At 34.9% G+C, this 15,019-nt stretch overlaps 1 protein-coding gene across 14 annotated transcripts in view; it reads right to left on the reverse strand.

The window, feature by feature from the left end:
• Positions 1-15,019, reverse strand: part of LOC112978017 (sodium channel protein type 2 subunit alpha-like) — a 62,111-nt gene that overhangs the window by 5,727 nt on the left and 41,365 nt on the right. For 10 of the 14 annotated variants that reach the window (XM_026091126.1, XM_026091103.1, XM_026091117.1 and 7 more), the window contains 6 exons: positions 13,733-13,853; positions 12,993-13,147; positions 11,813-11,986; positions 5,584-5,706; positions 3,385-3,666; positions 1,092-1,145 (listed from right to left, as the gene is read on the reverse strand). In XM_026091126.1, the coding sequence (XP_025946911.1) occupies positions 1,092-1,145; positions 3,385-3,666; positions 5,584-5,706; positions 11,813-11,986; positions 12,993-13,147; positions 13,733-13,853 (909 nt within the window). Of the gene's footprint in view, positions 1-1,087; positions 1,146-3,384; positions 3,667-5,583; positions 5,707-11,812; positions 11,987-12,992; positions 13,148-13,732; positions 13,854-15,019 lie in introns of all 14 variants that reach the window. The other 4 variants (XM_026091158.1, XM_026091094.1, XM_026091147.1 and 1 more) reach the window with 2 other exon arrangements.

Raw genomic sequence — 15,019 nt, forward strand, 5'->3', positions numbered from 1 at the left:
CCCATGAGAATACTAGAAGTAAAAAACCAATGTATACCAAGATTATAAGCAGGCATATGTTACCTCAGCTAGAAGATCTATTCCTGCAGTTATTAAAAAGACCCAACATGGCCATTCCTGTCAAAATTTGGAGAACTGGAAACTGACAAAACTGTTATTATTCATGTGGAATTTTCAAATAAATACGCACGTACTTGTGTGTGTATGAATACACATACACACAAAGTTCCTAGCATAGAAGGAAAAGGCGATATGGGTTTGAAAGCAGCCATTACAACTCACAATTTTAACAGCACAAATCTAGATAGTTTACATTGTGTTCAGTATGTTTTCATATAACAGAATCAATCAATTTTACTATCACCCAAATCTCTCTGGAACTTTTCTGATCTTACATGAGTTCTTACCAGCTGCAAGCAGATGCTTTCAATAAACTTCTACTGAGTATCTGTTTTGTGAAATCTATTAAATTGAGGCAAGTTTCTAAGGAGGATTTTGTTATTGTCTCAACTCTTTCAGATTCCACATCTGAACTTCTGCATCTCTACTGCACAATGCAGTGCAATGTAGAAATGCTGAAGCTAGTGTTACAGGATATATTATTCCAGCCAGAGAATATGACTGTGTAATAATGATACCACTAATATGAGTGTAACCCAGGTTTTATAGAGCTAGATCAGGCATTTATGTTGTACTTTTTTGTACTAGATAAATGTAATTTTAGTTTGGGGCTGTAGCCAAGCTAAAAATTTAATCCCTAGAAAATTTAACAGATAATCTTCAACCTTAAAATCTGCTTGTACTTAAATAGCTAGATAACATAAGTGCTTAACCTGAATAAACAATGAAAGGTATGGTTGTTACACATTTTAAAGCAAGGGGAATATATATATATATTCAATGTATAATAACTACATTATATAATTTTAAATGAAATCATACTCATGATTACCAAAGAAAGTAGTTAAACTGTTGTCGTCATTGTTTTTTTCATTAACATTAGCTCTTTTGAAAAAAATTCCAGTTAAATTAATATAACTATAAGTTATTTGGCTAGACCAATAGATGATCTTTGAATGTCTTACACTTACATCTCGTGAATCAACAGCAGCATACATAATATCCATCCATCCCTTGAAAGTAGCCTGGAAATAAAATACAGTTGTTTTATCTTCCCTGTGAAAATTTAGAATGTGAAAAATAACGAGGTCACAGCATTTGGACCTTTAGTTTTAATAAAATCATCAAAATTTATAACCCACATTTAATAACACAGGTACAATAAAAGACTTTTTCACAGTAATACTTTAATTTTATGATAAATTATTATTAGCTATTCCAAAAATATTAAAATTAGGCTCTGAAGGCCTCAGCAAGGGCACAGTGTGTTTGGAGCTGCTGATGCTTACCCTGCAGATGACCTATGGTAGACTCAGATAGACATCAGCATTGGAAATGTTCAGGTAGAATCTGCTACAATCACTTGTGGTGACAGCCATTTTAGCAAGTTTACAGCATCGCTTGAGGGTGTCAGCAATACAGTGAGACAGCTTCTGGGCAGATATCAACAGGCATCTGGGTGTTTTGGCTACGGCCAAACTGCCATGGTATTTTTGGAAATGTTTTAATCCCAYATAGGTAAAAGGACTAGAGTCTGTTCATAATCAACATATATATTGGCTCTAGAGGTGTAAGATTTACACAAGACAAAAGGTGGACTGTAAAAGAACTGTGATTAACTTTTATAAAACTTTGGGCTGAGTTCCTGTAATGAGTGAAAAAGATTTGCCATCATTGCTCTAAGGCGGTTATTTYCATGAACATGGAACATCTGCTTTTCTGTGGAGCACCAAAGGGATGACACTCTAACTAGCTAAATGTGTGGGTGCCTGGAGGTAAGTCAAGGTTTCCAAGTTTCACAAGAATAAAGGAGAAGAGCTACAAAATTTCTGAAACGAACAGGTAAAGAGCATCTCCTGAGGAGACATGGGAGAGCAACCATCCCAAAGAGTCTGGGTCTGTGATTGCCAGAAGTGAGTTCTGGTACTTTGGTACAGCTGCCAGCTTTCACAACAGAAAACTTGCWCTCTGGGAGTGTTGCATCTTCCTGGATCTTGTAGTGCAATTCTGGCGGAAGTTCTTACAGATTTGCTAAGAAGGTATGCCTGGAGCTAGGCGTCATGGATCTTTCTGACTCATGTGACCACTGGCAGCCATTTGGTGCACTTTGCCTAGCACCATTGCAAGAAGAGGAGAGTTTGATAACAGCACTAATACAGGAGAGGTGTATGTGGAGGGATGTTAATGGAGGCATTCAGCTGAAGCAATATCTTTGCTGGAGACCTGCCGGGTTGTTATATTTTTAATTTTACCATCTAGCTTACAAAATGGTTCCTTAAATGAATATAGACATGAAGAAAATCCACTTTACCTTGACCAGGCTTTTGACAAAGGAAGAATTACCTCAAAGTGCCAAGAAATGCCTAGATTAATGGAGTATGAATGTGAAAGATGTTGCTCTGGATGTGTAATGATACCCAGAAAAAGGTTATGTGGGAGTCATTGACAGTACAGGCATACCTCGGAGATATTGCGGGTTCAGTTCCAGACCCCCGCCATAAAGCGAATATTGCAATAAAGTGAGTCACACGAATTTTTTGGTTTCCCAGCGCATATAAAAGTTATGTTCACACTATACTGTAGTCTATTATGTGTGCAATAGCATTATGTCTAAAAAAACAATGTACAAAATGTGACACAGAGACATGAAGTGAGCACATGCTGTTGGAAAAATGGCGCCAATAGACTTGCTCAACGCAGGGTTGCCACAAACCTTCAATTGTAAAAAACGCAGTATCAGCGAAGCCCAATAAAATGAGGTACGCCTGTAGTTGCAGATTTCAGACCAGTTGGTTAGGGTGTCTGCCCTCATTTAAGGTGCTGTCTGCCCTCCAGTCTTAGCAGATAACTGAGCTCAAAAAGGAGGGGAAAGGAAGGACCTTTTTAATAGCTACAGGGACCTCTGTGCCTTGTCCACCAAGGTGAGACCCATGGAATGCATTCTTGAAGTTTATATTGTGCACCACTAAAAAGATTCCTGTACCTTTTTCAGTTATAAAGATTATAATCATCATGAGATAATATCCTCTAGCCTTAGAATGGAAATTTACCCTAATACAATTAATACAATTAATAACATTAATGATACCATAAATACAATTAATTCAAGGTAACAATGTAATAGGAGGCTTTTTAAGGGTTCTGTTGTGTAAGCTGTTTATCATTGCTAGGAACAAATTATTCCACTGCTTAACAGACTTAAGTTGCCCATTTCTCCTAGACTTCTTTTAATAGAGCAATAAGAAAATATATAAATTTACTTACTACTTGAAGCAGAGCAAGATATCCAGCTCCTACGTTATCGAAGTTTACTTTCACATTTTTCCATCGAGCACTTTGATTGTTTTTTATGAGTTCCTCACACTGAGTGTAATTGTTGACATCACTGACATCGAACATCTCATCAGTTGTGGTGTTGACACAATGATAGAATTTCCCAGCAAACAGATTTACTCCCATGATGCTGAAGATTAGCCAGAATATAAGGCAAACCAGCAGTACATTCATGATAGATGGAATTGCTCCTACAAGGGCATTTACAACCACCTAGTGTACAAATTAGACAAAATAACCACTTAGTTAATGAACAACCAAAAAATCAGAATACTTTGAAATGTTAACTAGTATTAATATGAATTTGAGAGTTAAAATATTTCATTATAAAATTTAAGGATCAATAGTGATCACTAACGAGATTGCAAAAAGCAAGAAATAAAATTCTATGGAAACTAAGACAATGCAAAAGTTTGAAAAAAAAACAAAAACAAAAGAAAACCTGTTAGTAGCAAGATGGATTCTTAGAATTTGTGTGCTCTAGAAAAAAGAGAGAAATAAATGTTAAATTCCAACAATACAAATCAAAATCTATAAATAAAGAAATAAAACAGAATAAGATCGAAGAATGATGATGTGGAAGGCTGAATAAAAATGTCTGCATGTCAGATTATCATTACTGATGATTTTACTCTTAGAACCTTAATGGACGTATTGACAGCAGTGGATTCTAACATCTACTCACAACATGAAGTAATTAAATACACACTACTTACTTTTTAATAACATCATCTACTCTAAGCCTTGGTTTTAAATGGCCTTATAGTTGATCTTACAGCTGTTAGGGTTTTTTTTTTAAAATTGGCTGTATTTAGTACAATTGAGCTACCCTGTGGACAAGTGATAGTAAAAGATCAGATGGAATCCCCTGACAATTTGTTTCAATTACATATTGTGATTGGTCTAAAAGAGAGCTCAGCATATATGGACAATAATTTTCTTCTAAGTCATATTTATTTGTGAGATTATAGTAGTTTTTTTGTAGTAATTAATTTTGCATGGTTTTGAAAATATTRGTAGTTTTCAAATCAGCAATTTAACCCAAAGTTTTCTAAGATCAATGGATGTTTTACTTACTTATTAGATAGGGACTTACATGCTCTTTGCAAAACAAATCATGCAAAACATAATGGTGGCGTAGATGTGTCACAGGACATGGTTGCCTGCACTGACTGATGTGGCCAACATCAGCAGTCTCAACCCAGCCGGAAAGCGATAGCACTATTTGTTTGGAAACAACCTATGACCAAACTATAAATGTGGATTGCAGCATCTGGGTGTCTTGAGTTGAAAGTTTAAAAGGAGATTTCTCAATAACACGACCTGGTAAATTTTTTATGGGTTAATTTTTTTACAAAGTAGCATAGTCTGTGGTTTCAGCAGACAGCTGGTAGTAGCTTTTTTGTCAGATTGGCACAATATGAAAATAGTAATTTCCCCAACAGGAAGGATTTAGCTGTGTAGGAGGAGAGGTAAGGTGGCAGCAGATGTATTCATACAAAGTGAAGGATACTAGCTGAGAAAATAATTTCTCATCTCTCCCAGTCCTTACCTTCAACCCCATTTTTATTTCATGTATCTTTCCCTAATTCTAGAGCATGTATTCTGGGATAGTTTTCCCCCAGTCAGGTAGACAGGGAGCCACAGGGAGGCTTTAGTTTCTGGTGTATCTTTTCCCCACTGTGTCAGCTTCTTCACTACAAGTGTTTTTTTTGCTTTTTGGCTAATCCTTTTCTATCCGAAACCACTGACAAACTAACAGTGAATAGAAGCCAGCTACAAAAATTGGTAAAATAAAGTCCCCAGCTAGACTGGAGAAGGAAGAAACCCTCTGCTCCACAATATCTCTGTTCTCTTCCTCTTCTATAGAGGTCCACAAATCAATGGAAATTTTAATAGCCAGAGAGCTGGGATAAGAAAACTGTGTGGCATTGAGCAGGCAAATTTGTTCAGCTCAAGGTCTAATCTCCAAGAAGTAAAATGTACATGTGTCTTGTATATAAACGTTGAAAAGTCTTTTCCCACACATTCTTGCGTATATTCCCTTTCAGGAGTTCTTCACAGAAGACATGAGTTTTGAATGAATTTTTGTATGCATATGTTAATTCAGGCTTATTCATTTTATCTCACCCTCATTCCTTCAAATCGTGACAAGGCTCTTAGAGGTCTTAAAGCTCTTAATGTCCTAAGCGATTTAATGGCACCAAGTTCAGAATAGCCCAAAGCATTGGCTACTAAACTAACCAATGAGACCTATAAAAAAACAGAAAAAGTATTATTATACAAATTGTTTATTTAACGACTGTTTATTTAACAAGAATACATGTTCAATCTACAGAAGATAACAGTGACAAATGGACAAACAGCACATAACATTAAAGGTCCCATCCTGCAAATTTCATACCTAGCTGGAAAGGCAAGAAGTCATATGAAGGCACGTTTGAAAAAAAAAAAAGCTATTAAATGTCTATTATACCTGGATAGGCCATAATACTCAGATAGAAGTATCCTGCTGAAGGATAAAGTTTTTAGAAATRTCTAAGTGACAGAAGAGCCATATTTTCATTGATTTCATTAAGGTTCAAACTTCCAAACAATTTAAAATTCTGAGTATGTAAGTATAGTTTATTAACTGCTGACAATATTATCAACATCTATAATGACTAATAATATACTAAATAATATAGTGGTTAATGAGCAGTTATTAGTTATTATTAGTTCTAAATCAAACACTAAGATCGTAGTACCTACCCAGGGTATCAGATATTGGCAGAGATGTCACATTCTAACTTTCCTGACAACATTCTCAACAAGTTGTTTTTTTCTAAATATTAGGAAAATATTCTGGAATCTGTGTGATAGGTACTAACAGATGCTAGCATTGTAACAGTAACTGCTTTATAATCTACAATAGTAGTAAGATCCTTATTCATGTTATAATGGAGTTTTTATTATGAGTAAATCCACTTCAGGGAGGGGTGATTAATTTCTGTTTCTCAAATGGAACTCATTTAAAAAGGTAACGTGAAATAATTTCATTCACTTACTTTCTGGCAATTTTGGAGACACAGGTAGGGACATATCCTACCTTACTCATATTTTATGTTGGTTCCACCACCAAAAGCACAGAGGAAGCATGAATGAACACAGGCATATTTCAGTCCTTGAAAGAATCCCCCAAAATTTCATTTCTGTACCTCAGTCTAGAGCATTCTTAAAATAAGTCAGTGTACAGAAATACGCATTCACTAGTATGGCTGTGAAGGTTTTGCCCTTTATATGAGAGAATGGTTTCCCATGTTAATTGTATCCATAAAGAAAATTACATGAATCACAAACACAAGAGTTACAAGATCATGTCTCAAAAGGATGATCTGAGAGCAGATAGAGATCAGCTACTTCTTACTATTTTTCTATGTAAATTAATCTAACTGAAAATAGTATTTTAGTTAATTCACATCACTATACCTTTCAACTGGATTACTACATATCAGGATGTACTGTCTTTTTACCATAGGAMAAGCTTACTTTATTGCTGTAATGGATAAGTGTGTAAAGGAACTTGCTGTGACTTATAAGCGTATTAAGAAGAAAATCTTACTCAAGTCTTTTCTGTAACAGGATATAATATTATTGTTTATGTCATTACAAGGCAGATTTAATATGATTTATTTCTCCAGTGAGTCTGCAGTGAGAAAGGTTTTTATCCTTAACCACAGTTAATATGTTTCAGAGATAACAAAACAGGATTCTGTGTATTTTTAATAGAGTGTTCTGTGATTCACTCATATCAACAAGAAACCCAGATATGAACATGAATAAATAAAAAGCAGTGAAAAGACAGCACATTTTATGGATTAAAAATAATGAAATACAAAAAAATTAAATGTGTCCCTTGCTAGGAGGGTAAGACACCTCTTTTAGAACTGAAGCCACATTAATGACTACTTTGTTTTATGCTTTTTCTCCCAAATTAGCACTATGTCTAGAATGTCTAGCTGTCTTTCTCAAACGCAAGTTAATTAGATAGTTGTAGCTCTTGTAACTTCAGTAGCGCTGGGTTTATTTGCAGTTTTTAGGTTCTAATTGTAAGTCATTCTTCAGCTTAGTTTGTGCTTTCTCTTTCAACTTATTTGCAGCTTTCTTACCCTGACACTAGTACTCTTACTTCATAAACTTATTAGTTGCTTCACGGGGAAATATTTAATCTACTATAAACAACATGACTCTTCTCTGAAGGACAATCCAATGACAGGCAATGATTTGCTTGGAATTCTTTGGTATTAATTCTATAATATATCTAATATATGAATTTAATACAAACTCTGTTCTGCACTGCTTTGGTTTTCTGAATTTTCTTAGCTTGGTCATCTGTTACCTGTTCTGTTAAAATGACCATTGCTTTGTATACTGCTAGATAGATTTAGACCTTTTTTTTTTTACACTTTGAGACAGGAATGCATGCAGTTATTTTAAGAAGTGAAAATTAACTCAAAATGCTGGAGAGAATTTTTACATGCATTTCCTAAAACTGGGGGGCCAAGGATATGCTAAAATGTGGACACGTATGGATCTTCTAATATAAATTATTATCTTAAAAAAAAGTTTTGAAACTTAGTAGTGACAAATAGCCCCCCTCAAGATCTTAAGTCAGGATTGTCATCTTGACCAAATCATTGGTAATATAGCTCCACAATGATTTTACTCCTATTTAGACCATGAATTTTATGTTACTTGCTGAGGTGATTAGTTAATGTGATTTGATTCTAAGCCCTCAGTGATATATAGTCCTCCTCACTTCCAACGCCACCTTTTCTATCTTTCATATAGTTTATGTGTTCAGGTATTACACTTAGCTAGGAATAAAAATAACCACAAGATTTGAAAAAAAACCACCACCACCCAAATACTTTTCCTTCTATTGAGATGGTCATGATTTTTCTTGTATTTTTGAAGACACTATATTTATGGATTTCCTAGGCATGCATTTTTGACCTGTCTGAGATAGGACATTGGACCCAGTGCAGCCATTTTTACAGTTTTATGTTATGATATTATGTTACGATATTATCACTTTTCTATAAATATTTTCTGAATAATTCTTAGTTTATGGTATTGTACTGGCAAGTATTCAAAATTAATTTTGTTTAGATGCATAATTGCAAGTTATGATTCTGTTTCCTAACTGAATGACAGCTTTAGGTTTCATATGTTTATCATATGACTATCACTTTGGAATACATTTTTGGAAGGATTATCTAATATTATCTTGGTATACTATATTAGAACATGCAATATTACTAGATGTCTAGGAAGGGAAAGTGACATCTCTCTCTGTATCTGGTTTCCCAACACTTCAGTATGCTCATCTTATTTCTTGTTATCCTTACTATGAGGTTTTCAGGGCAGCAGTTGTCTCTTATTCTGTACATACAGCATTTAGTGTATTAGTATAATGTGACCCCRTTCTTCTTCAGAATGCTGCTGAGATGTTAACTATTCTGAAAAGCTAATAAAAAGGTCAGGAGCACATTTTACTTAAATTACCTTAATCTGACAAAAACTTCTTTAATAACCATGAAACATTTTTTACTCTMTTTCCCAGATGAAGGAATACTGTATAAGCCATCAATATGACCAACCTGTATACTATACAGTAATCCCAGTTGCGGGCTTGTTTTGCTACATTTAATTGTTCAAAAATTGCTTTCATTGGAATTTCAGCAGGCATGAGCAATTTGGATGTTAAATAACAGGAAGCCAGAGAATTCATTCCACTTACATTATTGCCCCACAGGTATTTGGTAAATATGTCATTTGTTTTAAATGTTACTTCTTTCCATTTCATTTAAATACAACTTAGGAACACAACAATTTAGAAATAAAATGCCTATACCAAATTATAGCCATACCTAATAAAGTTTAAAAATATATAGTATAAAACAGTATCCACCTAAGATTATCTAAGATTACATATGGTAGCAGAAAATCACAAAAATAAGTTTAACAGCTAACAAACTGACTGGGTATTCCCCAGTGCCCTGTCCCCTAGCTTTGTATGTGGCAAAGATATGTATGTGGCAATTTATAGTCATCATAATTTATAGTGAGGTACAGCAGTACCTCAAAACCTATATGTGATAAACTCATGAGAGATGGCTTCTGAACAAAGGGGTGAGAGCAAGAATTGAAGTACAGGATGACAGATAAGCTTTATAAGATCTGGTTGTACTGTGATACTTTAAGATTGTGCTGTCTCAGGCCTTCACTGTACACTTCTGCCAGAGTTACTCTCCCCAACAGAGGACAGAATATGTCCCTGCTTCTCAGCTGCCTCCATTCAAAATTCAGTATCTCAGCTTAAACCACTGCTGAATGTGAGCCTGAACTAACTTACCAGCTTGTGATTCTTGGTGGGTAAGTCACAGGCATGTTCCCTTCTGCTCCTTGCTACAGATATTGCTGCATCCAGCAGACAAGTGGGTGGAGAGCTGGCATGGTAAGGTCTTAAACTGAGGTAGCCAGATGTACCAAGAGTCATCAGCCATGGCTGTAAACTGACAGAGCTGCAAATTGCCCTTTCCTTGTGTAATCATTAAAATCTAGTTTGGACACAATCACTGAGAGCAACTATGGCTATTTCTTGCAGTGAGAAACTCAGGTATGTAAGATATTAAAGGTCAAAACCCTGAAGGACTATCACTGTTTATTCTGGAACATTTTTAGATGATGGAATTAAACAATTTGATTAACTGTAGTCACTTCGAATGAATAAGGGCTCACTAGTGTTCTCCCACTACTGGAAGAATGTAAATAGAGCCACTAAATCACACCTGTTTAATGTCTCTGTTAAAGCAGTGTAGATTCTCTTCTTTTCTACAGGAAGATAGTATGAGTTCATGTATTTCTTGCAAGTGCTGTTTGGTGGTGCTAAAGGAATTGCTGAATTTGCCTTAGGCACAATAAGACATTTTTTACCACTTTCTGGAACACTGAAGGTAATTCTTAAAAGGTAGAAAGTTCTGCTCTTGTTTGATCATGCTTATGTTTATAAAATTAAGAAATCTGGGGAGAAAGTTGGCAAAACAAGCTGCTTTACTTATGATGATGATAATTTTATAATTCTGAGAGCCTTCTCAGGTAACAGAATCTATGATGCTTTATTGTTATTAAGGAACCATGGAGTATGGATCAGAATAATCTCTTTAGGTTTATGTTAAAAAAAGAATAATTAAAACATGAGTTGTAGTTTATCTCAGATAAATTCCCTGCTTAGCATAATGCTGGAAGGGAACATCTGTCTTCTGTGTTATCATCCTCTTAAGAAAACCACACATTCGCACTGCTCCATACTACTGTAGATATTCAGGAGAGGGCTGGAGATTAACAGTGTAACTTGCCAGGTTAAAAGAAAAAAAAAGGTCTTCCATTTTGAGTAATGTGCCAATCTAGCTAGGTTTTTTTTCCCCTGGGAGACACATATCTGACACGTTTCTGTTGTAGATTCACAAATAGAAAGTATTTATGGGACCAGAATTTATACAAACTTAAGAAATACCGTAGCTTGGGCAGAAACAACTGTAAATGAGAATTTGCCTTGAGATGCTTGCTCTCAGTTCTACACTGAAGACATCTATAGCCAGTGAACTGGGTCAGATAACATGTGAAGGCAGGAGGCCAGAATATTCTGGGAGTAAGACCAGCTTTGATCCCTTCTGACAACATAAGCAAGGCCTTTGCACAGAAGTATATCACAGCTGGGAAGGCAGCCAAGAAACCTCTTCTTCTCTTTTTATCATAAACCCTGCCAAGTCATAGCTGACTTAACTATTGCAGATTGTCAGCYAATTAAAACCAACTAAATTTTTAGATCCAATAGCCACTGTCTTTCTCTCTATTTTACTAAAAAGGATAACAGGATAGTTAGTTAGTTAGTGAGGGATGAAGTTCTGAAACCTCAGATGAAATCTGGACTAAATGTCTCATTTTAGTTGCAGAGTTGCAATGGTTACAGAAGAAACTTATAGAAGACAATGTAGAGTCATATTTGCTAAGGAACAAGATCATATGATGAGACTCCCAGTAAAAATAGCATGAAAGTTTCAAAATCAGTTTTTTTTTCATAAAACCTTAAATTTGATTCATCCTGGTTATGAAATGAACCATGAAAACTTAACATTAATGATGGCCAGCCATTCTTTTCCTTCTCAAATATAAATGTACTTTAAATTACACTTCCAGATAATACAGGCTATTACTAATGCAGTATAACTATACAATGTGAATTATCTTTACATGTTTATTAGAAGACTAGTTAGTAATAGTTATTTTTATAATATAAAAGACTCTGTGTACTTACATCAACAATCAGGAAGTCCAGCCAGCACCAGGCATTAGTAAAATATATTTGAAAACCATATGCTACCCATTTTAAAAGCATTTCCAAAATGAAAATATATGTAAAAACTTTGTCAGCATATTCCAGCATGGTCTTGATAGTTTTGCGCTGTTCAATATATATATCTTCAAAAGCCTATGAAGAAAATATATTCAAATATTACTAATATTTCACGGAATATAAATGATAGAAATAAGGAAGGCAAAGTAATCTTTTTCCCCTTGTTCTTCTGCATCCTCTTATTTTACTTATTTGCCATCTTTAACCATACTACAAATTGGAGCAACTTTGTGTTTGCTGTCTTGTCTGGGGTTTCTCTAGTAAAGTGTATTGAATATGTATGCTATTTTACTATTGAATGAGGAAATAAACACAAAACATGATTTTTTTTCCACTGTGGTGTCAAGAAACCTTCACATACAAAAAACYTCTTATATCGAACCTGCTCCAGAGATGTATGTTGTCTTCTAGAAAGCAGTTAGAGAGATTACATGTCTATCTTCCACCCCAACCAAACTTCTATCTAAAAGCCAGCTTAAAGGGCAATGTTACCTGAAAAGTTTATACCGAATGCATTTGCTAGAATGTACAGTATGCACATCAGTAGTGTGCCAAAGGTTCAACTTGCTTAAAAGGAAGCTGGAAAGGTGGGTAGTGTAAGTCTTGTTGGAGAAAGGTTTGTTTGGTTTAATTTGCTGTGGCACTCACTTCCCTATATCCTGCTTCCAAAAAAGGAATAGAATGAAGTAATGATTCCACAGGTATTAAGGGCTTAAAATCATACATTTAGCTCTATATTCACAGTTAACAAAGGCCCTTTATACTCAGATCTCTTGACTAACATTCTGTAATTAGCAAAAAATTTAATCCTGAGTAGAGCTACACTGGCTTAAATAAAATTGCTCCACCTTAGTGTCATAAACCAGAAATATCTCTATTAAAAGTGTGTGTGAAATTTACCAAACTTGTTTAAATTCAAGCCAAAGTTCAGTAAATAAATTATGAAATCCTGAAATGCAGAAAGCTTTATACAGTTCCAATCAAAACAGGTCTTTCTGAAGCAAAATTAATGTTTGCTACTATTGATTCTAAAGAAGTATCTAAATATTCTAAAATAGGTCAGCATTTTTTTTCCACTTACTAGTGCTCCACTGCTGAGCAGAATCATGAAGACAATGAAAGTCTCAAACCAGTTGTGCTCAACTATGCTGTAGCAGGTTTTTCTAAGATTCCACCAGATTTTTCCTTTGCCGTCCTCTATACTTACTTGACAGCATGGAAATTTCTGCACGCAACCTGCATTAAATTAAGAGAAGTTAGAATTTAAAGCTAAATTATTTCAAAGTTAATAATTACTCTATCATCAATGTTTTTATTAGCTTTTACTTATTTTATAATAACTTTTAAAATGTAACGTTGGAATCCCCTTTTATAGGATGCTGAGTGTCTGAATTTAGATAATAAGTAATTTGAAGTGAAAGCAGATATAATGCTAGACACAATTATGAGCAAACACTATCCAAAATACACTGGTATTTGTGCCTGCTGACCTATGACTGTTCTGTTTGTTGATGGACATTTTCTCACAGAAATAGAGTTGTTCCAAATTCCAAGGGCCCTTTCAAGTAACTGAAAAGCATTTTAAGAATAGAAAAGTTAACAAAGTTCCATAATGTATAGAGTGGCCAGGCATGTAAAACTACTCAAAGCCTAGGGACACCTTGTTTTGGCATCTAATTTCCAGCATTCTGGACTAGGAGTGTTTTCTTTTGGTTGTTGAGGTCATGAAGGTCCACCAGATTTGACAGTCTCAAGAAGTTAATTATGCCTAATAGTAGTGCCATATGTTTAATACATCTCTTAAGTCAACACTTGTACAACCTTCTGTAAAACAGGCTTCTGGTTCAAGAGCTTCTTCAGGTTCAATCTCTGCTTGCTCACCCTCTCCAGGAGGGGCAATATCAACTGTACTGCCTTCAGATGAGCTGGATGCATTTAGTTTCTGCAAGTAAAGTTCCACAGAACAGTTTTTTCTCATTAGACACATATTCTGTAAAAATGATACTGAATCAAATCATGCCAGTCTCTAACTTTTGAAGAAGAATACTAGATTTATACCAACAGATATGCATTACCATAAGTAAAAACATAGTATTAAGATGTATACTGTATTGTTCTGATTCCCAGGTTATCTTCTTAAAGGGAGCAATTACATACAATTTGGCTACTAACCTGATCCGTATATGAGAGTTCTGAAATGAAGGCTCAGTAGTATTAAAACTGGACAACTTGCATATACCACACTCTGGAGTTACTTGATTTTATTTACTACACTGGTTTACATGGCAAATGATCAAACTAACAGGACGCTCCACGTGTATCTTCATGTCCACTGCCAATGATGTTTTCTCAAACATATACCATATCTTGATTAAAAAATTGTAAATTTAATGGCAGTCCTTCTGAAAGCACATATTGCCAGCTCTTCCTAAATTTCTACTTCACATTCCAATCTCCTGCATATTAAGAGACCACCTGAGGTCCTTTCCAACCTGAATTACTCTGTCATTTTACTATTTTTGTATACAGTCAAATGCTACAGTCCTTAGTGAGGTAACAGTGCTCTTAGATCTGAAAACAGCAAGACTTGAAGAGTGGTATAAAGCAGCTTGAATTAAGTACCTCTTTTTTATCAAGGATATTGAAATTTGGATCAAGTCAGACTGTTCATGCAGTCATGCAAGGCTGTCCATAATTTTCTCCTTTTAAGAAAGCATATTTTAAAAGGACAGACCTATGAAAGATGCACACAACTAATGCAGGAATTGGACATAGAGACTGTACCTTGTTTTTGGTTGCCAATACTCTTTGCCTCTTTAATTGCTTTCATCCAAAATACATTCTTGTTTATAGTGAAATAAGATTTGTAATAAAAGAGCAACATTAAAGACAGCATGGCAGTGAAATACTTCTATTTTATACCATGTATCTGTAATTCACAGAAATTTAGAGGAGTATCCAGAATGCACCTTTAACTTAAATAATATAAATTGAATAGGCCTAGGTAAAAAATGGGCACTTGTTCATCGATTAGGATATGATTTCAGCTAAGCAGATTTGATCATGCCCTTTAGCCTATTTGAGAGCGCTTTACACAGATTTTTTGAG

The sequence above is a fragment of the Apteryx rowi genome, unplaced genomic scaffold (genome assembly GCF_003343035.1).
Source record: "Apteryx rowi isolate R43461 unplaced genomic scaffold, aptRow1 scaffold_121, whole genome shotgun sequence".
NCBI classification, from domain to species: Eukaryota; Metazoa; Chordata; class Aves; order Apterygiformes; family Apterygidae; genus Apteryx; species Apteryx rowi.